Source organism: Sphaerodactylus townsendi, linkage group LG03 (genome assembly GCF_021028975.2).
Source record: "Sphaerodactylus townsendi isolate TG3544 linkage group LG03, MPM_Stown_v2.3, whole genome shotgun sequence".
NCBI lineage: Eukaryota > Metazoa > Chordata > Lepidosauria > Squamata > Sphaerodactylidae > Sphaerodactylus > Sphaerodactylus townsendi.
In genome coordinates, this window is record NC_059427.1 from 153,012,501 (window position 1) to 153,035,760 (window position 23,260).

Genomic DNA, 23,260 nt, shown 5'->3' on the forward strand with positions numbered 1-23,260 from the left:
GCTCCCCCTCCCTGCCCGGCCGGGGGCCAGCGTTGGCGTGACGTCAGGGCGGCGAGCAGCCCGCCCGGGCGCTTATAAGGCGGGCGGCGAGGGGCGCCGCTGGGTGGGCTGGGAGGCCTGCGGCGGCCGAGCGGCGGGGGGAGCCGGACGGGAGGGCCAGGCCGGGGAAGCGGCGCCTCACGGGCGGGCCGGGGCGCGGGGAGGGGGGCGGGTTGGCCGGCGGGCCGGGGGCCTGAGGCGGGGGCGCCATGACGGTGCCGCTGCTGAAGATCGGCGCCGTGCTGAGCACCATGGCCATGGTCACCAACTGGATGTCCCAGACGCTGCCTTCCCTGGTGGGGCTCAACGGCACCGCCGTCTCCCAGTCCGGCACCTCCGAGAGCAGCGTGAGTCCCTCTCTGGGGGGCGGGGAGGGCGGCAAGAGCCGAGGAGGGTCCCCAACTTGGCGCCCTCTTCGTGCATGGGGGTGGGAGGCGCCTCTCTCGGGATCCGGTTCTTCGGCTTTACCCCGCGAGGTTCGGGTTGGGGCAGACTTCCGACTGGCTGGCAGTTTGCAGCTGGCAGACCCGCGCCGAGTCCCTGGTTTCGGTGCTCGGAGGTCCCGCTTCGGTGCTTGGAAGTGTGTGTGTGTGTGGGTAGAACCCGACACTGCTTTGCCTTCACATTTCTCTCCTGGCTGGCAGTTTGCAGCTGGCAGACCCGCGCCGAGTCCCTGGTTTCGGTGCTCGGAGGTCCCGCTTCGGTGCTTGGAAGTGTGTGAGTGGGTGGGTGGGGTGGGTAGAACCCGATACCGCTTTGCCTTCACATTTCTTCTCTCCCCCCCCCCCCCCACCCCAAATTCCGGTCCTGATCACGTCTCTGGTTTCTGGGCTTGGAGGTCCCACTTCGGTGCTTGGAGGTGGAGGGGCGAGGTGTAGAGCCAGAGATCTCTTTGCCTTCACATCTCTTCCCACCCCCAAACCCGGTCCTGACCACTGGCCACCCCCGTGAGGTTTTCTGCCGTCGGGGATTCCGCTTGCCTCTTTTTACTGGCGCGCTGAGGGCGGTGGATCCGCGGGCGGCCAACTTTATGTCCTTTCCGAGCAGCGGACCGGGAGGGGTGGCGAGGAAGAGAGAGCGGGTCCCTGTTTTCTTCTCCCCCCCTCGTCCTTCAAAATCTTTCCCTGCTCCTTTTCTCGTGGGGGGGGGGAGCCGTCTCAAAACACCCCTCCAAGTCTGTGATGGTGCGCGGGGGCCCCGATTCTGAAGAACGAGGGGGAATGCAGATTCCAAACTGCCGGCAGGGCGGATGGAGAAGGCAGCTGGTTGTGGCAGTGTGGTGGATCGGGGCCATCGCTGGAAAGGAGCTGGGGGGGTTGGATTGGGGCCATGAAGGCGACCCCCGGATCTCTTTCCAGAATGGACTGCTGCCTCCATACTGTTCCTTCTTGTTACCTTTCTTTCCAGTGTGCGTTCCCCAGTGATTTGAGGCTTTGCTTTCTCAAAGTCCTCTGCTCTCTTCTTCCTATATGCTGTCCCCCCCCTCACATCTAGGTCTCCCCCCCCCTTTTGCAGTTGGCTGCTGCCCACCAGTGTATCTTCCTACACCTTACGGGATTATTTTTGTTCATTCTTTAAGATTTTTGCAGTCTTCTATTGGCTTGTATGGTCACAAAACAACTAATGCTCCCTTCACGCTTCTTCTGCTCCATCCTAGCTGCTTTTCTGTGGCTCCCAGTGGTCACGGGAGGCAGGTCAGTGAATCCAGAGCCGACATTGTGCTCCCTGCCCTTGTTCGCCTCCAAGGGCCGGTCCCCTCAGCTGTAACACTGTAGCTGGGATGGATCTGTCCCTCCAAGCCTGCCTAAAGTCCAGTTCTTCAGCTCCTGTGGAAATGCAGCAAAGAGCTGGGGATGTTCCCAGAGACTTAACATTTGATGCCATCGCCAAAGAAAGTTAAATTCTGTGTTGCTGCCTAGTGAAATGAGGGTGTCTGGAGATCTGGAGTGACTTTGCTTGGAGCTCTGGAGGTTGCCCCCCCCCCCCGCTTCTTACAGTCTAGCTGCTTCGGGGGTTGCACAAATGATCCCGCTACAAGAGAACCGAGAACACAGGTGGAATCTGAACCCGCTTCCCAAAAGCATGGCAGCTCCTTCATGCTCTCCAAGGGGATAATTCAGCTTGGTGGCCAAGTTATGTCAGCTGAGCCCCAAGAAAGAGAAGTTCCGCTTACCCCCCCCCCCCCCTTCATGCTTGTGTGACTAGGGGTATGTAAAGTGCTGGCAAATTAAGCTGCTGATTTGGAAGACAAGCTATAGGGAGAGGGTTTTTTAAAGGTGAGAGACAGAGAGAGGTGGTTTGCCATTGCCCGCCTCTGCACTAAGATGAGGAAATGTACTGTGGTTCCTAAAAGGAGAAACATTAAGCTTTTAGTCATAGCGTGCGCTGCGCGTGCAGCTGGCGCGTGTGGAATAAGGTGAGGTGGCGCCCAATTGTGGACTGTTACAGAGTGTGGGGGAATGTGTTCTTTGTGTGTGAAATGTTGGGCGCCCAACCGCCAATTTTTCTGCCGTGAAGAATTTCCTTCTGAGGCCGACCAGCGATAAAAAGCCGCTTTCTTCTCTCCTTCGCCTTATGTAATGCCCACTAGGAATTCTGGTTCTGCAAAAGAGATGGGGAAAATCACGGGGAAGAAAGTAGGAAGCAGCTTTTGGATGTCTCGATGCCACCACCTTGTAAAGCAGAAGAATGTAATTTTTACCTTTCATCAGGGATGACTTCAAATGTTAAGAGATCTGGCTTCTTCCCCAGCTCTGTAGTCGGGTTTTGCAAGCGGTAACTTGCTGGGTGTGGTCATAAATGCAACACTTGGGAAGGGGGCGGAGTTGCTCAAAATGTGATCAGGAGTAACAGGTTTGCCGGCTGCGATCAGGGCAACCGGGGAGAGATTAGAGAGTGAGATGTTGACGCAGTTCGGAGATGCTCTGGGCTACAATCGGTAGCTTGTTTTGCCAGACACTGATCTATAGATCTGTTGCCCCTACTGTGAGCCGTAGGAAGCCCCCCTGTGACTACTCAGTTAATGATGTGAAAGAGTTAAGAGATGCAGGCTTAGATAGAGACCATGTCTGCATCCCAGAGGAAGCACAATTATGTTTGCCTGATTCATGACTCTCTTTGTTAGCCTTTAAACCAAGAATGTGGAGGTTGCTTTTTTCAGGGCAAAAACAAACCAATAAACAGACGGGCGGTGAAGCAGTTGTTAAAGCATGATGAATACTGAACTGTGGAACTGGTGAAAAAAATTAAAACATTTTTAAAAAATTGAATCCAAGAGAGGATAAAGTTCAGAATGTTGGCTGCTTCTCTGCACTTAATGATGGAGGGCTATTTAGCAAGACCGGTGCCCTTCTATTCTAATGACTGTCTCAAAACTAAAAATAATCAGGAGAAAGCCCTTTTCAGTGGGAAACTCCCCTGCCAAACAAGGGGAGCAGAGACGTAGATTCTAGGGAGCTCGGGTAAAACCACAAAATGGCCCTGGCCCTTCATTTCCCTGGGAGTAATCCTGCACCTGGAAGATCAAACAGCCTCCTGGAACAGATGGAAGAATTTCTGCCAAATCTTTGGAGGCAGCCGGGGAATCCTTGCCTGACTCTACCTGTCTCAATGGAGGTCCCTCTGGGCTACAGCTGATCTAGCTACTCAAATGGTCCTCTCTGTGGGTTTCTTCCTCCTCACTGTACCCATCTGACATTGATGGAGCCAAAGCCCAAAAGTCTGTTTCCACAACGGAAGAGCCAGGCTGAGGTCCCAGAGGTAAATAAATGCAGTGTATATCTGCTCATTTACATTCCTATTGCCATAGAGCCTGAAATGGCTTTGCCAGTACCCCCAAACTAGGATCCCGAACTAGGGCATTTGACACCGTAGCAGTCATTCATCTCCTGAATGGTCTTGTCTGCAGAGGAAAGTCCACCGACTTACAATCTCTGCTGCAACAGTTTCCTAGCAATGTGTCAATGCAGCCTGGTTTGAGAACATAGTACAGTCCTCATGGGGCTGTGTCATACTGACAATAAGGGTGTATAAGTATTGGCGGGGCGGGGCCGGGAGCTGCATGCTTTGATGATTCCGTGACATCAAGAACTGCTTGCTTAATGGAACACATCCTGGAGAGAGGTTCTGCTTTACACTTCTCCCTGGTGGACCAAGTTCCCATTTAATGAGGAAGTATTCAGACATAGTTTCCCCTTAGTGCATGCTACTGCTCCATAGGGTCTGTACTCCCTACTTAAAATGGCTCTTCTGAAGTCGGTACCAACTCTTCATTTCCTTCTCTTTTTGCATCTGTTGCCTAATAGCGGCAAGGAGCAGAACAACATGTTGGGTGGGAAGAGAGCTAGTCAATATTTGACATTCTTATGGGTGAAATGGAGAGCTATAATTTACTTTGTAGGTGCAGCCAGTGTATCTGTTTTTGCTGTCAAGTCACAGCTGACTTATGGCAACTTCATAAAGTTTTCAAGGCAAGAGGCATTAGAAAGTGGTTTGCCATTGCCTGCCTCCATGTCACTAGCTAGGTATTTCTTGGAGGTCTCTTGTCCAAATACTAGCCAGAGTCTGGGCTGAGAATGTGTGACCATCCCAGCAAGCTTTCATGGTGCTAGTGGGGTTTTGAACCTGGATTCCCCACATCCTAGTACAGGGGTGGCCAACCTATGGTGCTCCAGATGTTCATGGACTACAATTCCCATCAGCCCCTGCCAACATGGATATTGGCCACCCCTGTCTTAGTGTGACACCTTAACCATTGTTCCAAACTGGGTCAGGTAGGTGGTGGTCATTCTGGATCAGTTATGGCTTGGGCTGCATGATTGTGCCTGCCACTGGCTTTGTCCTTGCTTGATTATGCCTGATTATCCTTACTCAAGGACTTCTGGTTGGACATTTGGGTCAATTTGGTTGATAGCAGCAAAAATGAGTGTCAAGGGATGTGTAAATACTATGCAGCATTAAGCCTCCAATGACCCATTTGAATGGCTTACTGTAATGTTACAGTCATTGTGAGGAACAGTCATGTGTGAGTCAGCTGTGAATGCCAGCCTGCAGATGCAGCCCGGGGATCTGCCAGAATTACAGCTGATCCCCAGACAACAGAGGTCAGATCCCTTGAGGAAAATGGCTGCTTTGGATGGTGGATTCTGTGGGGTTAAACCCTCCCCTCTTCAGGTGCCACCCCAGATCTCCATGGATTTCCCAACCCAGAGTTGGCAACCTCTTTTGTGTCGAAGAGTTACATGTGTGCGACATAGCAGGCTTGAGATCTAGTTAGGCAGCCTGTTCTTGAGCTGAACCCTTGTTCTTATAAATGAGCTAAATGGCTTCGTTAATTAAATAGTGATTATGTTGAAATATGTCAACTCTTGATTTGGGTGAAAGGAGCTCTGCACACGAATCACCGGATTCAGATCTGTGTTGAAATATTTATACATTGCCTGGAGCTTGATTGGGATACCATCCCAGAGCCTTGCTCCATCAGCAGCTGGAAGCCTCCCCAAATCAATCGGCATCCCGTAGGAGCCACCATGGGAATCCTTCTGCATTGAAAGGCGGGCAGATATCAAATGAACAAATCAATAGATATTTGATGCCGTTTGTACTATACAATTAGCCTGCCTCTGTTACTGTATTGTGATTTTATGCCTCTTAATGGAAAACGCCTCTCGCACACAAGTGGAGAGGTTTTTCCTAACCCTTTTATCTGGTTTCCCTGTCCTGGCTATGAAATGGTTGGTCGCCAAGCAAGGTGCTCTTTGCTTCCTTCACCGACTTGCTAGTCATCTGTCCCGTGTAGGAGAGGGAGGAGCCAAGTGGGACGTCCTGACCCAGTCAAAGCTGCTGGAGAGCCACTTAAAGCAGCATGACTCGTTTGTCTTAGATCAGCCTGGGTAATTCATATTTATTCCCATCAACTCTTTAATCCCCATAATCCAGTTTTTGCATTTCTGACATCATGTCTGGGACTGCTCTTATTGTGTTGCTTTCTGCCTTTGTAATCCAGTCTTGTGACAATTCTTATTCACATGTCTGGCCATTCCTAAATTTTATAATCTGCTTTCAGTCTCAGCAAGAAAGGTGGACCTTGGATAAAGTAAATAAAGGGATTCCTCTCATTTAAAGTGGCCAGTTTACAGCTAGTTCATGGGCATTATTTATTTTATTTTATTTTATTTATATTTAGACCTCTTTACCCCAATCTTAATTCCTCAAAGGGTTCGGTACGGCAAATATCACAAAATATTATTACAAATAAAACAATAATAAATACATTAAAAAAAAAAAAAAACAATTTATGCAGTACATGTTGGGAACCCCTGTCCCTGCCTGGATCGCTCTAACCACTACAACACACTGACTCAAGCTTTCTCCCTTGGATACATACCTTTTCTCTTTCATCTTCTCATTTTCTCTTCCCCCCTGGGCCATCCCTCAATTCCACATTCTTCCTTGTTTTTTCTTGGGTGTGGGCTCCCTGTTCCTTAGCAGCCACACCTCCTGAGTTCGCTTCTCCATACTTGGCTATCACCTGTTGCAGCCAGTCATGCAACTTTAAGTTGGATTGCAAACTGATGAAGTTCCCTGATCAACTGAACATTTCAAGCCATATCGCTAGCTCAGCCCATCAGTTTCTGAGGAGCCACAGCTGCAGGCGCAAAACAGTATAGGTATCCGATATCCAATTTGGAAGGAGAGTAAGACGGCTAAAAAAGGTGTAATGGATGCTAAAATCATTCTATACTGTGACAGCATTTTATATCACCTTCTATGCACACAGTTATTATCATCTAAAAATGGTAAACAAACTTAAACATTCCCTGACACATTTCTGTTTTGCATATAACAACCATGAAATCTGGGGTGCTGTAGAGCCTGGTTGTATGGTTGTGAATTCTAGCAACATTTTTTTTCCTGATGCTTCGCCTGCATCTGTGGCTAGCATCTTCAGAGGATCTGATAGTAGAAAGATGCTGCCAGCCACAGATGGTAAGGAAACGTCAGGGGAGAATGCCAAGTAGAACACAGCCAAACAGCCCGGAAACCACACAGCACCCTAGTGATTCTGGCCGTGAAAGCCTTTGACAATACATTAAACCAGGGATTCTCAACCTTCCTAATTCTGCGGGACTCTTTAATACAGTTCCCTCATGTTGTGGTGACCCCCAACCCTAACATTTATCCATTTTTTGCTAGATGGAGAACACTGATGCAGAGAGTCTTAGGTGACCCCTGTGAAAGGGCTGTTCAATTCCCAAAGGGATCAGAACCCACAGGTTGAGAACTCCTCATTAAACCATGAAATCCTTTTGCATTTTCCCCTTCAGTTTTGCTGACATATATCTCTGCTATTGATGGAATTGATAAACGCTTTAATGCTATCTCAGATTTTCTAGTACCACCCTGGTGTGGGACAGCTTATTTAGATATTACACGAAAAGCTCCCTTCCCTTTATTTACTTCAGTTATATGTTCCTTTCTCATAAAGACTGTGGGCGAATTAGTGTAAATCCATGGAAAACATAAGAAAACTCTAATACACAACATAATAGGATTAGGATTACCAAAATCTGAAACAAAGCCTAACATAGCAGACATAATATAAATGATAGAGAAAATGGTATTCCATAAGTAGAAAACAAGACCTTGTAAGTAAAATAACACAAAAAACACAGGATGCATATTATACACAGTCTCGTTCTCTTTATGAAAATGTTGGCCTGAACCACCTCTTATAATCAGGGTGGATTTGATTTAAATTAAATCAATTTAAATCACGATTTAAATTACTAGTCAGATTACATTTAAGTCATGGTTTTCTACATAAGCACTCATTCTTGCTGATATGATTTTTATTTATAACCAGACAAAGGTTTCAGTTTTAGAATAATAAATAACTTTTCAGATTAGTTTTACAGTTATAGCAAAAATACTGGTTTGGTTATACCCTAGGAAATGCATAGATGGCTAAATATGAGATTATTGCATGGGTGAACCATCTCCAGATTACCTCAGGCCTCTAGGCTTTGCATTTCTTTTTGCAGTGTTTGCATTTTCCATGCATGCCAGTCTTATTGATATCATTAAAATATTCTCAAATTGGGTCTTTTTAATGGCCTGTTGCCATTATAGATTTTCTGTTCCAGAGGGAGAATAACATGATAAATCCTCAGACAGTATATTCAGAGTTTCCAAGACTTGTGTAGCATTCTTCTCAAAAGAAGAGTTCATTTTTACTGTTTGCCCCTCCCTCCTCACACTTAGCTCCTTTGTGCAGATCTATTCCACTCTACTTTTGCTGTGAAGAAGAGACATGGTTTCCCCTGTAGACACAAATTCACAGTTTTGGAGAACTGAAAAACCAAACATCTGTGATAATGTCTTCTAGATGGAAAAACTGCCCAAAATAATCTTACAGCAGTCTCTGGAGGACCTTGCCATTATGAATGAATCAATGGAATTTTTACCCCCCCCCCCCAAATTTAAGCATTGCATGAATATACAGCTTCATGTTACATAATTAAAAACTAATCCTTATTTCATAATTAATAACCTTTGGACTATAATGTATCTTAAACAGAAAATTATCTTTAGATAGAGTTTTCCGTAAAAAGCATTTTTTTAAAAAAGCATTTTTTTAAAAAAATCTGATTACAATTATTAAAAATCAATGTTTTAAAATATGTATATTAGTTTGTTCATCTTACAAACACATGACATTTTTTTGTTTCTTGGAAAGCCACTCTGACTCTCCAGCAGGGAGAAAAGCAAACAGAAATAAGGAATAATTCTGATGTGTAGTTCGGGAACCAATGTTGGAAAATGTTTCCACTTAACAGAGAGCTATTGGTGTGGAAGGTGACATGAAAACAAAGACTCACTGGTTCAGTCCACCCAAAAGGAGATTTAAAATGGGGTTTGCTGTGTGTGTGACTCAGCATGAATGAGAATTAGAAATGACCTCCAGTCAAAACCAGCATCATGGAAGCTGGCAGATCTCTTGGCCCTGGCAAAATATCTTATTTTCCAACTGATGTGTTCCACTCTGCCTGTCATACTCAGAAGCAACTGAAGTTTCACTGCATTCTTCCAAGCCTTGTGCATCACTCTTTCAAATGTTCTCTCTGCATCAGCGGCCCAATGGGATCTGCCTTTTCTTGATCCCACCCAGTGCCCTATGAAAGTTGTAGGACAAGCTGGTTTTTGGTTGCAGGTCAGATGTGTGCTTCCTACCGCTGCCCCCTTCCTTCATCTTCAAAAGGTCAGGAGGTTGCATTTTTGGAGGCATGAGCAGTGTTAACATGCAGCAGTATATTAATCCTCTGTACACTGTTTTATAAGGTTACATCTTTAACGTATTTGGAACAGTGAGTCCTTACCATACTGTAAAAAGCTTTGAAAGTATAGCATGATATAGTGGTTAAGAGCAGGGGACTCTGATCTGGAGAACTGGATTTGTATCCCAACTCTTCTACATGAAGCCTGCTGGGTGACCTTGGACTAGCCACAGTTCTCTCAGAACTCTCCAAGCCCCACTTAACTCACAAGATGTCTGTTTTGGGGAGGGAAAGGGAAGGTGACTGTGAGCTGCTTTGAGACTCCTCAAAGGTAGAAATTGTGAGAAGGGAGGTATGCTTTGAATGCTTTGAATAGAGTTGTTCTTTTATGGCTTCATGCTTCCAGGACCTTGTTTTGGGTAGATTTTTTAAAAATTTGAATTCCCCCTCCGCCATGAAAGCTCACTGAGGTCTTTGGCTCCAGCCATACACCCTCAGTCTACTCCCACCTGGGTTGTTATGATAAAATGGAGGAGAGAATGAGGTAAGCTGCCCATTAAGGAGAAAGGTGACTGACTGACTGGACTGACTGACTGACTGACTGAATGAATGAATGAATGAATGAATGAATGAATGTTTCACAGTGGTATGCTCAACCTGGACATTCCACAGGTATATATACTCCATTTGCTTTACTACCATCAGATCCTCTGAAGATGCCAGCCATGGATGCAGATGCCACAGATGCAGGCGAAACATCAGGAGAAATTGGTACTGGGACACAGCCATACAGTCCGGAACTCCCATAACACTCCAAATGTTACAGTGACATATACATCTGTAAGGTGCATACTCGTTGTAAGAAACACCCAATAAACATTAACTTCAAGGAATGAAACTGGGACCAGTGTCTGGATAAATATATGAGAGTTTATATCACATGTTCAGCCAATGCATGCATATTGACTGTAACATGAATCATACCTAAATGGGTATACAAAGAAAATCAAGTGTACATGGATTGTATGTGTGTTCACTGTGAACTATGAGCATACCTACTTTCTCAGGAGAAACTAACAATTCCAAGATTGTTCTTGTGAGAATAAAATTGGAGAAACGGAGAATAATATTATAAGCTGCTTTGGGTCCCCATTGGGGAAAAAAAAATCAAGAGTGTAAATATTTAAGTGAATGATTTTTGAGCAGAATGTATTATTGCATCAATGTGTTCTGGAGTACAATGTCATGGCTTCCAAAGTGTAAATAGACCATTGCAGATAGAGTTTCCTTGTCCCCCCGAAATGCTTTGCAGTGGCTGTGTTCACACAGGCTCTGACCAGGGCTAACCTGATTGCCTCTATCTCTGTGAGAGCCAAGCATGGTCCACCCTAGTTAGTGTTTGGATGGGCAACCACCAAGGAAGTCCAGGGTTGCTAGGCAGAGGCAGGCAATGGCAAATCACCTCTGAGGTCTCTTGTCTTGAAAACCCTTTGGGGTTGCCATAAGTCAGCTTCCATTCCACAGCAAAGAAAAAAAAGTTCACACGTTTAGCCACCACTCATCAGTTGTTCAGCAGCATTGCCGACGCATGTACGCAGCTTCCTTTGAGTTGCTGGGAATTTCCTTTTTCGGTGATGGCACATGAGGAGCAGGGGCTTGGGGGGAGGGGAAACGGTACCCGGGTCCCACCCCCCATGGAGCCCCGCCCCCTGTCCACTTCTTTTATTTCAGCTGTCAGCCTGCTGGAAAAACAGCCTGCTCCAGCTGCTGGGATCTGGCTTGTGGGGTGGGGGGAAGGGGAGGGGTGTAGGGGCACCTCCCCCATAGAGCCCCCCATGGAGCCCCATCCCCCACCCACTTATTTTATTTCAGCTAGCAGCCGGCTGAAAAAACAGCCTGCTCCAGCTGCTGGGGCCTGGCTTGTGGGTTGGGATGGGGTGAGGGGGGGAGGGGCACCCCCCTCAGAGCCCTGCCCAGTGGTGGGATTCAAATACTTTAACAACTGGTTGTTTACAAGCACCATTTTAACAACCGGTTCTGCCGAAGTGGTATGGACCTGCTGTATCCCCTCATGGTGCTCCGTTCCCAGCCCACTTACTTTATTTCAGCTGGTAGCTGTGACCCCAATGGCGCATGCACCCAGGGTGTGGCCCCCCCTGTTACCACTATGCCACTGATAAGGAGTTTTGTTCTGGGATGTTGTTTATTTTCAGAATTTGGTGTGTGCTCTGTGGTGGCCTGTTATCCCTGAAATTACTAGGCTGAAAGCCTGAATCAGTTTTAATTGCCAGGTAAATCAACTAAAGCATGTGTTGATTGGGTTAGTAGGGCCAGATGTTGAAGGCTGAGATAGAAGAGCATCCTGAAATCTGTCTGTGAAATTCCTGAAATCATTTTTTTTGGCTTGTTGCTGTTACTACAACAGGGAATGAAAGAATAAAGAACGGTGGTTCAGTTCAGACGGGTGGTTGAACGGGTGGTTGAATGGAACCTCGTGGTTTAACTAAACTAATTGTGGCTAGTGGGATTGTCTGGAATGAGAGCCACTCAGAGTAAGGCGGAGCACCTACATGGACATGAGGGGTCACATGTCCTCAGGCATACACCCCCTACATCCCCCCCCCCAGCCCAGCCCTCTCGGCCGAAGGACCAGCTTGGCTGAAGGAGCAGTCTGGTGGGGCTATAAGGCTGGCCTGCAGCAGCCTCCCACTGGTTAAGGCAAGGGGAGCGGGGGCACCCGGAGCAGATGTTGCCCCAGGCGCCATTCCCTCCACCCACCCCCCATGCCTCTGAAGCCACTCCATGAATGGTAGCTAGTTATGGTCTGTCAAAGCAGAATCTGAGGGTCTCTTTATTTACCACAGCTGCCATGATTTCATTTGACATCTGAATGCAGAGATTCCAGTTTAATCTTGGTTGGATTGTGACTTCTGCTTCTCATTGACAATTCTCATGCTACAGAGAGGGAGCCATGAAACAAGCATTTGTTGAGAGCAGCCAGGGATTCGGAATGGTCATCGGCAAACTCAGCCTTAGTTTCACACAAACCAACCAGGGTTAAAATAACCCATGAAATGGAGTAACGTACGAATGGAGCCAAGGAGAGAAACCGTACTTGGTGGCTCGCCTGAAGATCATCTTGCATGTCATTTCTTATTGCCTGAAAGACAGCTGCTGTGCTTGAAGTGTCAGCAGTATGTAAATTTAAGTTTAACTAACCACTCAGGATTAAAAGCTGGCTGATTAACAGAAATGTTGTTTTGATAAGGCTGTCCATCAAAAGTTTTGTCTTCAGCCGCTCAAAATGAATCCTTGTGCCGTAGAAACCTCTCTGAGGGTCTTCAAGCTACTTAGAACAGGCAGTGAAAGATGTGTACATTTGTTTTTTGAGTTTGTTGTTTGTGAAGGTTGCAGTGCTGTTAATTGTGAACTGTCACACTTTAAAAGAAGATGGATTTATACCCCACCTTTATCTCCTGTAAGGAGACCCAAGGCGGCTTACAAACTCCTTTTCCCTTCCTCTCCCCACAACAGACACCTTGTGAAGTAGATGTGGCTAAGAGAGTTCTGAAGAGCTATGACTAGCCCAATGTCACCCAGCAGGAATGTAGGAGTGTGGAAACACAGCTGGTTCACCAGATAAGCGTCTACCACTCAAGGGGCACTCAGGTGGATATTTCTCACCTCCTCTATACCTCTATATCTAATTCTTCTGACACTCACTTCTTCTGATCTTTTCACAAGATTTAATCTTGGGGAAGGGGGTGTTACTCAGTTGGCCCAACCCCATACCCAGTGGTGGGATCTAAAATTTTTAATAACGGGTTCCAATGGTGGTGGGATTCAAACAGCGGCGCCACCGCACATACGCACCTCCAGTCCCTATTGGGCAGGGAGGTTGCTTTAGTAACCCCTTCTCGGCACTCAGAAAAAATTAGTAACCACTTCTAGAGAAGTGGTGAGAACTGGTTGGATCCCATCTCTGCCCATACCTCATTTCTATTGAACTGAGTTTTTATTCACTGTTTTCCTTAATTCTGTCTCATGAATATTTTGAAAAGGAGAAAGAATGATTCCGCCACTTATCAAATGGTAGTATCTTTCTTCCACCCTTCAAAAATACATGAATAAATACAAATGCAATAAATACAAGAATAAAGTGCCTAAAAACTTATTCTGGTCTCAGTGCCTATTATATTTGGCCTCTTCCACGCATGCAGAATAATGCACATTCAATCCACTTTCACAATTGTTTGAAAGTGGATTTTGCTATTCCGCACAGTAAAATCCATCTTCAAAGTGGATTGAATGTGCATTATTCTGCACGGGGCCTTTTGGAGTCAAGCAAGCTTTTTCACATTGTGTGTGTGTGAAATTCCTGATCCTAGAAGAAGTTTTACTTTAGCTAGGTACGATCCTTTGCCTACTGTGGTTTTATAAGGTAAATATAAAAGAATACCAAAGCGAGTGTATCTATGTACTTGTGATGAAGGCTGAACAAAGACGCTTGAGCACCTTTTCTTTGAGTGTAAGAATTTTGCCCATACTAGGGAAAAGTTAATTAATCCTGCCTTGATCCAGTTCCCAGGTAGGGATAGAAAATTCCTAGACTGTTGTCTGGTAAAGATTGTGAGATTACCATTAAAGCTGCCAAGTTTGCCTGGAGTGTGTGTGAAAGTAGAAAGATGGAGGTGACCCATTCATTGAAATAATGGAAGTTATTAGGAAGAGTCCAGCAGTCTAATATCTCCCAGAGTCTAATCACTCTTGAAAGGTAGGGTAGTATTTTATGCTGTATTTGATGATGAACAGGCTGATTAAATTGGCAGACATACTATAAATTTGATGTCTCAATCTTTTATATATTTTAATATATTCATATAGTTATATGCATGTTTTGACTTAAGTAAGATAGGAATTGTAGAGACTGACTAGCAGTGGTTTATCTTGTTTGTTTTATGTAATTCTTTTAGCAAACTGTTCAATGAATTGGGTAGTGTTACAATAGAGTGAACTGATGTGTGATCTGGAAATAGTACACTGGTCTATGACTGTAATGAAGATATTCTTTTGTGTGTGTGTGTGTGTGTGAAATGTGCCCTCAAGTTGCTTCTCATTTGTGGTGACCCTAAAAAACAGTGCCCTTCTAAGGGGCTTTCCGCACTACAGGAGGGAGCTAAGGTCAACTCGGTTCCCTTCAGTGGGGGCGATTCCAGGCTGTCCGCACAGCAACTTACTTGGCCCCCTGGAACCGAGCTAAGTGGGCGGGATCGTCTTGGTGCCTGTTTCTCTCCTCGATCGTGATTGAAGCTTGTGTTACCATGGGAAACGGGAGCTGTCTCTTTTTTTTACAGTTTTTACAGTTTACAGTTACATGCCCACCGTAACTCTCCCGTTCTGCGTATGCCACAAAAGCAACTCCTGATTGGTTGAACGGATGAGGTGTCGTTTTGATGTGTCCGCACTTCGAAGCTTCGAAGCGGTATTGACCTTGTTCCAGCAGAAAGGTGCAGTTCATAACTGCAACAGGGATGTCGCAGTTCTGAGGGGGTGGAACTGAGACAAAACAATGTTGAGCTCAGTTGCAGTGCGGATACACTGAAGTGAACCTAGATAGAAACTAGTACAACTGTCAGTGCGGAAAGCCCCTAAGTGTCCTGTTGTTAACAGCCTTGCTCAACTCTTCCAAACTGAGGGTTATATGACTTCCTTTCTTGAGTCCATCCATCTCCTGTTGGATCGTCCTCTTTTCTTGCTGCCCTTCACTTTTCCTAGCATTATTTCAGATTACCCCTTGCAATTTTTTGTCACTTTAAATGAGCTTTGTTTTGCATATGGATGCAGTTGATGGCTTTCATCTGCAGAGAGTTTGCTGACATGTTGTTGCATGCTAGATTGGTGGCATCCATTTTTTGGCCGCTGATTCAATTTGGGAGGTCACGAAAAATGATGATTCTCACTAGCCCTTGCAGGAAGTCATGCTAGGGAGTCATTTACAGGAAAGTGAGGCTCCACTCTGTAGTGTATACATACATCTTGTATATATACATCTTAAGAGTCCCTCAGCAGATACTTGCAAATGTCTGATGAGTATTTCTGTTTTTGTTTCTTTTAGTCTTTTTTTATACCCTAGCCTTCTTTCCAGTGGGGACCCCAACTAGCCAAAAATAGATTGTTCTTTTGTCCATTTTATCCTCACTACTACCCTATGAGGTAGGACAGGCTGATGATATATGACTTGTCCAAGGTCACCCAACAGGTTCCCATGGTACAGTGGGGATTTGAACTTGGTGTCTTAGAGATCGTAGTCTGATACTCTAACCCCTATAGCACACTGGCATTTTTTTGAAATATGTGAGTCATGTGTGTGATTGTGTTCAGAAGGCCAGTTGGAATAAAGAGAATTTGTAGTATAGGAAACAAATCTTACAGTAAGTAAATAAAATAATTGCATTTCCTGGAGAATACAGCACCAAAGTTCAAGTAATGAAGCCTTGAAGAAGCTTAAGTTTCAGTATCTAATTCTACATTTAACAAGTTGAGGGAAAAATGGTTTTTTGGGGTGAAAGAACTGTATGATTGATTTTACTTTGGATCCAAGTAAAATTTCTCTACCAGTACAAACTTATAATAGGCTCCCCCTAAAGGCACACCCATCCTTTCCTCATGCATGACCTTATGAACTATGAAAGAATAAATGCATACTTTTATTTCCACAATGACATAAATAGAACATGTTATTCTCTAATAAGCTTGCTGCCTAGACTAGGTCCCCCCATATTCCTAGGCCCCGTAAAATATATTAATTTCCCCCCTTCTTCCATCCTTATGCCTGGGATCGACAAATCCATCCCCGAAGGGTTTTTCTCAGAAGGAAGGTCTGTTGATGTTAGTGGAACTGAATTTCAAGTAAACACACTCAAGACTGTAACCAGAAACAGAAGCATGACATTTTCTGGATGGTTTCTGAGAGATGAATATCTTGGAAATGGGAGTCCATTTCTGAGATCAAATTTAGCCCTAAATGAATGTCTGAAATTTTGTATGGGAAAGAAAAATAGGTTTGAAATAGCCACTTCAGAATGCCCTGCGATGAATTCCAAAGTAGATTTTGAATGCCAAATTCACTGCATAGTACTCCCCGCCAGTGAAGAACGTAAGTTTTTTATTTTCTAAACTATATTTGGATGTAGACGGGATTATGAATTCAGCAAAGGAAAGAAATAGCTGGCCCTAGAACCAGAAGGAGTTCTTCCGTTCTTCCCACTTGATGCATCGCTGTTTGCGACTGGGAGTGGAGGAGAATTTTATGAGTGGAAGAGAAATCACATCATGGGAGATTATTTGCAAGTCTCGCAGTATCTTTAGTTCAGTCATCTTTATGTGCATATGATGTGTTCTGTTTGAAATATGATGCCAGACCTTCCCCAGCTGTTTCCTGGGGTAAATTAGTGTTCTCCCAAAACAAGATTAAAAATTAAAGTTTCATTTGAGACCAAAGTACCCCTGAAAAGAGGAGGCTCCCTGTTAGGTCTTTGCTTGATTCATGTCAAGGAAATGAAGCCAGAGCCATCAGCTGCCATTGGTGAGTGTGCTACTGTGCCGTCTCTCCAAATGAAGTGTAACTGGATTTTCCAATCCCTCTTGATCTATATGCCACAGAGTTGTCTTCCCTCAAGGGTTAACACAGCAGAAGTGATTCAGACAGAAACTCCACTTAGGATACTTTGAGGAGTGATAAATCCAACCCTTGCACATTGTCAAAACCCTTTCCATCTGTGTGTGGTCCATATGAATGATGAAATGGGGGGGGGGGGCACACGTCTGTTTCCTCCCAGAAGCAAAATGACCACATTTCCCAAAAAATGTAACCATTGGAGGATTAGTGCTTTTGATCATGGGGATTGGGTATGTGTGTCCATACTTCCTCCCCACATTGGCACAGTGCTGAGGAGCCTGTGTTCTTGTGGAGGCAGCGAATAAGACCAACTCACTCGTGCTCTCTCTTCCACTCTACACATCGACTGAACACATGGAGGAGTCACAGGCTCAAGACCAGCCACATCATGTGAGAGGGCTGCAGAGCATGATATCAGTGAAATTGCGAGGTACGAACCTGAAGATGGTGAGGGTCTAATGCAGTCCTCGTTGTGTATGAGTAAATTCTCCCTCTGCCTTTAATTTTTCGGGTGATAAGGGGACATGTGTGCTCCCTCTATCCAACATATGAATCTGTGCTAAGTACTTCAAGCTTAATACATACACAAAGAGATTTAGACAATGCTTTGCAGTATCCTAAGCTACATTTATGATCTCCTTGCCATTTACAGCAGCCCTGCAAGGTCAGTTAGAACTGTTATCCCCCTGTTGCAGATGTGGAGGGGGGCAGAGAGAATATAACTTACCTTAGGGTGAGTTAGAAGTTCATGACAGAGGCAACCTTTGAATTGGGGACTTCTGGCATGCATAGCTCAGCTGCTTAACTGCTATATCACACCTGGTAACTATACCAATATAATAGAGGTTGAGGAGCAGTAATGTTTCCCAAAGTATTTAGTGAGCGGAGCTCGGTTTTCCAGGCTAAATGCTTCCTCATCATGGCCTGTATTTTACCATCTCTGCCTCAGCAGCCTGCCTTTAGCTACTGAGATGAACCTTGGCTCAGAAGAGTCACTTTAAGTTGCAGGAAGGGATCTTTGTGTGTGAGTTAGGTGCTTTCCAGTCACTTCTTGTGTAACTTATAAAATGAATGTCCTCCAAAACATTCTCATATTAACAACCTTGCTCAGATCTTGCAGACTGAGGACCTTGGCTTCCATGAATGAGTCATCCATCTCCTTTTGGGTCTTTCTCTTTTACTGCTGCCTGCAGTTTTTCCCTCTCTAACCTTAATTGGTTCTTTTCCAGTGACTTCCTTTGTCTCTTCATAATGTGATCAAAACACGATAGTCCTTTGAAGTTTAGTCATTTTAGCTTCTAGGGCAAGTTCAGGCTTGATTTGGCTGGAAAATGTATTAGATCTGTGCTGGATTTTGTTCTGCATTTCCCCCCTTCTCTTTATCCTAGAGTTTTGTTTCTCTTTCCCCCTTTTCCTAGATTCTCGGCCTCCATGTGCAGTCTCAGTTGTGTGTTGCTAAGGGAGACTCCTTCCTTGATTCTGTTGGGATTTTGTAACCTCTCCATTTTCTGCTGTTGGAAGATCAGGGTGGTTTGAAAAATGCTGCCTCCTTTGCCCGTGATTGAATTCGACCGGGAAGACAGAAAATTCAACTCTATCTTTGTATTTGCATTGGTTTCCCTAAGTGGACATGCATACTGGGGTAGATCCCATCTCCCCACCCATAGCCTTCCTCCAATTTAAATGACTGTTCCTCAACTAAAATGGCTCTTCCTCTGATGAAATAAATCCACCAAATTTGGAGGGAAGCTTCTTATCTTGGGGGGAAAACGTGGAGAGTTGAGCCGAAAGAAAAAGGTATAAATATTTAGAAGAAGAAAAGTTGGTTTTTTATACCCCACTTCTTCTCTACCAAAGGGAGTCTCAAAGCAACTTACAAGGTAACCTTTCCTTCTCCCCCACAACAGGCCCCCTTTGTGAGGTAGGTGAGGCTGAGAGAGCTCTGGAGAAAAACTGTGACTAGCTCAGGGTCACTCTGTAGGCTGCATATGGAGTGAGCAGGAAATCAAACCCAGTTCTCCAAATTAGAGGTCACTAACTCCTAACCACTGCACCACCTTTGGTCGGAATAGGAATAGTAGTGGGACGAGGTAGTAGAATCATTCCACAACGGGTAAGCAAAAGGTATTGTACACCACTGAGACTTTTTTTGTAAGAATATTGGCATCACTTTTTGCCATCCCAGGCCCTTTGGCATCGAGATATGTTATTTAGTCAACTCGTTGGACTTCCATGCCTGCCTCTTTTGGGGTTTTTTTCTTTGGTCAGCCCAAAAGCTTCAACCTAGGACTCCATTGAAGGAGAGCATCTTGGGTGTTCTGGGTCATGTACACCAAATCCAACTCAAGCCACGTCAGAGCAAATGGTTGGTAGAGCTGGAGAGAAAATCTGTGATTCAGATTTTGGATCCTGGGCTCATTTAGGGCCCACATTCAGATTCAAATGTGCTTCCTCTTGGGCACCTTCAGATGGAGCTGGAATGGCTCTGATTTTGAAATGAATTTGAATTCAGTTAATGTGAATGTCGATAAACTGCATTAATTCAGAGCAGTTAGTTCACTTCAGGCAATTCAGCTTATACTGATTATTCCCCCCCTCTCCAAAAAAAACCGTGACATTAATTTTAGGTTGCAGGGTGCAGAATAACGGATCCTTTTCAAATAGAAAAAACGGAGAATTCTCTGTGCAAAAGTATCTCGAAATGCATTGGAGAAGTTTTGGGCATAGAGTGGATTGGGATCTAGATGGCTTCACTGAAACTCCAGACTGATTATTAGAGCATGTAGAATGGATTTTCCACCCATCTATTTGCTGGGGCATGTGCAGAGAGACTTTCCATCGGTTGATCTCTCTGCACAGGTTTGAGGTGTCTAATATGCTGGGCAGATGGTGATATTTTAAACAGTACTTGTAAATCATTATTTACTTGGTGCATTGAAGGCTTTGAGCAGGTAAGGGGAGCTCCAGAGCTTTCTATGCCAGGCCATGACCCACTGACTGTGAGGCTGAGGCCAAGACTTTCCCTGATGCTGCTCTTGGACTGAGTTTTGGAGGTTTGCTGTATTTGAATGTGGTGGTGGTGGAAAGTGCTGTCAAGTTACAGCTGACTTATGGCAAACCTTTGGAGTATTCAAGGCACGAGATGTCCAGAGATGGTTTGTTATTGCCTTTCTCTGTGTGGGCAGAGAGAGTTCAGAGGGAACTGTGACTGGCCCAAGATCACCCAAGAGGCTTCATGTGGAGGAGCAAGGATTAGAGTCTGCCACTCTTAATCGCTACAATGTGAAGCCCCCCTTTAGTCATAGCTAGTAGCCACTGATAGATCTACCTTCCGTGAATCTGTCTAATGCTCTGTTAAAGCCATCTATGCTTGTGGCCATCATTACATCACTAATCGCCATTTTATTTTCAGTCGCTTCCCTAATAATCCACAGCATGGCATTTTCACTGCTGCTTTCATTGGCCAACCAGATTTCCCCCCGCCCCATGCCTTCAAACAGGGCAGTAAGTGATGACCTGCCTCCTTATTCTACACTCTGTGATATAAAATTAATACCATCTGGGAAAAATACTTTGTTGCTGCTCCTCAGCATTGTTATGTGGAGGTTCCATGTATTCATTGCTGCTAACAGCCAATGATGGACCTCTCCTATGTGAATTTATCTGAGTCTCTTTTAAAACCAGCTAAACCTGTGGCCACAGCAATATCCTGTGGGCCATAAGTTCCACAAGTGCATAGGTCGGCTGCAAACTGGGAACAGCTGACACATTGTGTGCCATTTCCATGTATATTGTAATTTTTTTAAATGGGGAGAGCAAAACAAATGTCATGCCTGCAACAGGCATGATTCCATGCTGTCAGAAACCGGGTCTGACTTGAGATTCGATGTGGGGTGGAACTCTTTACTTCCCTATAAGAAGCAGCAGAAATAGAATGTTAATGTGGTGTGAGAAATGCATCAGAGACTCCTGGGAGTTTGAAGTGCTCACCCACAGTGGAGGTTCCCTGCTATGTCTCTGCATGATTTGCTGGGCATCAAGTATCTGTCCATCTGCGATGAGTGGGGCATTCTGTCATTCCCAGTATCAGAAAGATTTGTTATCTCTGCGTGTACTAGGATTAGTTATCAAAGCCCAAACACTTGGCTTGCTACCTTCGAATCACCTGCACACCTGGAACTCTCTTAAAATCTACTCACCTACGAACATAAGTAGACAGCCTATCTTCAGTCTGCTAACTTCCAGAATACAAATAAAACACAGGCACGTGCTATTTCATACAGGTTGCTGAGGTTCTCCTGCAACCTTTTAATTTCACACTTGCTTCTTATACTTGTTATATATGCTCAAATACTTCACACACCTCTAACGCACCTGTTTTGAACAGTTAAGGTGGGTTAGGCTGTTATTTTCAGTAACTGCATTTCTTGATAGTTGTGTGCGCGCACATTCCTTTACATTGACAGCTCTGCTGGCTGATAGCAAAATCCGAAATCCATGCAATTCCTTTTATTAAGACCAAGATAGGTATAATAAAAGGTATAATATGGGTTTGGGGAGATGAATTGTTTAGTTCCTCTACTGTCACAAGAGTGCCAGGGACAGCTATTTTCCTGGTATTTTGAAGAACTGCAAACAGTTCTCTCAAATCATATTCTTTTAAAAAAAGTATGCCACTGCTCATACTGATGTATAGTTTATTTGGTTTGACATCCACAAAAGCTTGCGATGCGGTCGTTTGCCGCTTTGTTATTAGCTATGCTGGCAACAGCAAGCCTTCTTTTGCCTTTAAATAAATGATTGCCTGATTGTGTAGCCAGGAGTTGTGCTGTGTCGCGCAGAGTTTTGGCAACGGAGCTGAGACCGACCAAATTGGGTCGCTTCCTATACTCGTTAATGGGACTGCACTGAACATTTGCCGCTTTGTTTCTGGATGGGGCTTTCAGTGCAAGAAGGGGAACCGTTTCAGGGGGAAGGAGAGCCAATCTACTGCTGTGTGTTTTGCCTATTCTGTGCCATTGTTTACTCCCAGTTGGCTGCTTCAGGATCTTTTTTTTTTTTAAAAAAAACACAAACCATTGGGTTAATGTGGAAAAGAAACATGATGATCCCACCTATTTGAGGTGCAGGCAGTAAGATTGAGGTGACAATCTGCAGGTAGTTGATTGTGATGTCACTCACGGGAAGTGGTGCAGCCTTCAGGAAGTGGTCGTGGAAAGTGCTCTCAAGTTGCAGCTGACTTGTGAAGACCCGGTAGGCTGGACAGGGGTCTCAAACATGTGGCCTGATCAGGCCCCTTGAGAGCGCTTACCCAGCCCGCAAGCACCTAGGGAAAAGACTGGAGGCTGCTGGGGTGAAGGGTGGACTGCCTTAATCTTTACCAGCTGAAGCTCCTTGCTCAGAACCCAGCTGGCCAGTCTGGAATGATCTTGGGCCAGCTGGGAGTCGAGGAGTAATACTGGCTTGCCCTTGGCAGAGAGAGTTCCCTCTGGTTTGCAGCCTGCTTATAGCAGGAGGGTGCAGGGGGCTTCATTGTCCTTGTCAGAAGCTAAGCAGGGTTGGTCCTGGTTAGGACTTGGGTGGGAGACCGCCAAGGAATGTCAGGGTAACCATGCATGCAAAGGCAATGGCAAACAATCTCTGTTTGTCCTCTTATCTTGAATACCCTATGAAAGGGGTTTTGAACTCATTTGTTACAGGGCCAGATAGGACATAAATGTCACTTGATCGGGCCCTATGTACCATAAAATACCTGGGCCATATGTACCATAAAATGTAATGCCAGGTACCAGAAACACAAACTTTATAGGAGACCCAGGGAAAGACAATTAGAGCCGTTGGGTAAAACTGTCTATTTATATGGTCTTGAGTCACCAAAATTGGACTGAGTTCAATTCAGTTCCTATTTAATGAGCCAACAGTCATCAGGCTGGGTGCTGGACCACTAGTCTACAGGTGGGCAAATGATGATTGATGTGATGCCTGGAATATAGTAGAGAGAAGATACTTAAGAACATAAGAACAAGCCTGCTGGATCAGACCAGAGTCCATCTAGTCCAGCACTCTGCTACTCGCAGTGGCCCACCAGGTGCCTTTGGGAGCTCACTGCAGGATGGGAAAGCAGTGGCCTTCTGCTGCTGCTGCTGCTGCTGCTCCCGAGCACCTGGTCTGCTAAGGCATTTGCTATCCCAGATCAAGGAGGATCAAGATTGGCAGCCATAGATCGACTTCTCCTCCATATATCTGTCCAAGCCCTTTTTAAAGCTAT

At 45.3% G+C, this 23,260-nt stretch overlaps 1 protein-coding gene across 1 annotated transcript in view; it reads left to right on the forward strand.

The window, feature by feature from the left end:
• The first annotated feature begins 201 nt into the window (after window positions 1–201).
• The window catches only part of LOC125427940 (noelin-2-like), a 101,447-nt gene continuing 78,388 nt past the window's right edge, over window positions 202–23,260 (forward strand). Inside the window, exon 1 of the mRNA XM_048487508.1 lies at window positions 202–386. Coding sequence (XP_048343465.1) covers window positions 249–386 — 138 coding nt within the window. The 5' untranslated portion in view covers window positions 202–248. The remainder of the gene's footprint in view (window positions 387–23,260) is intronic.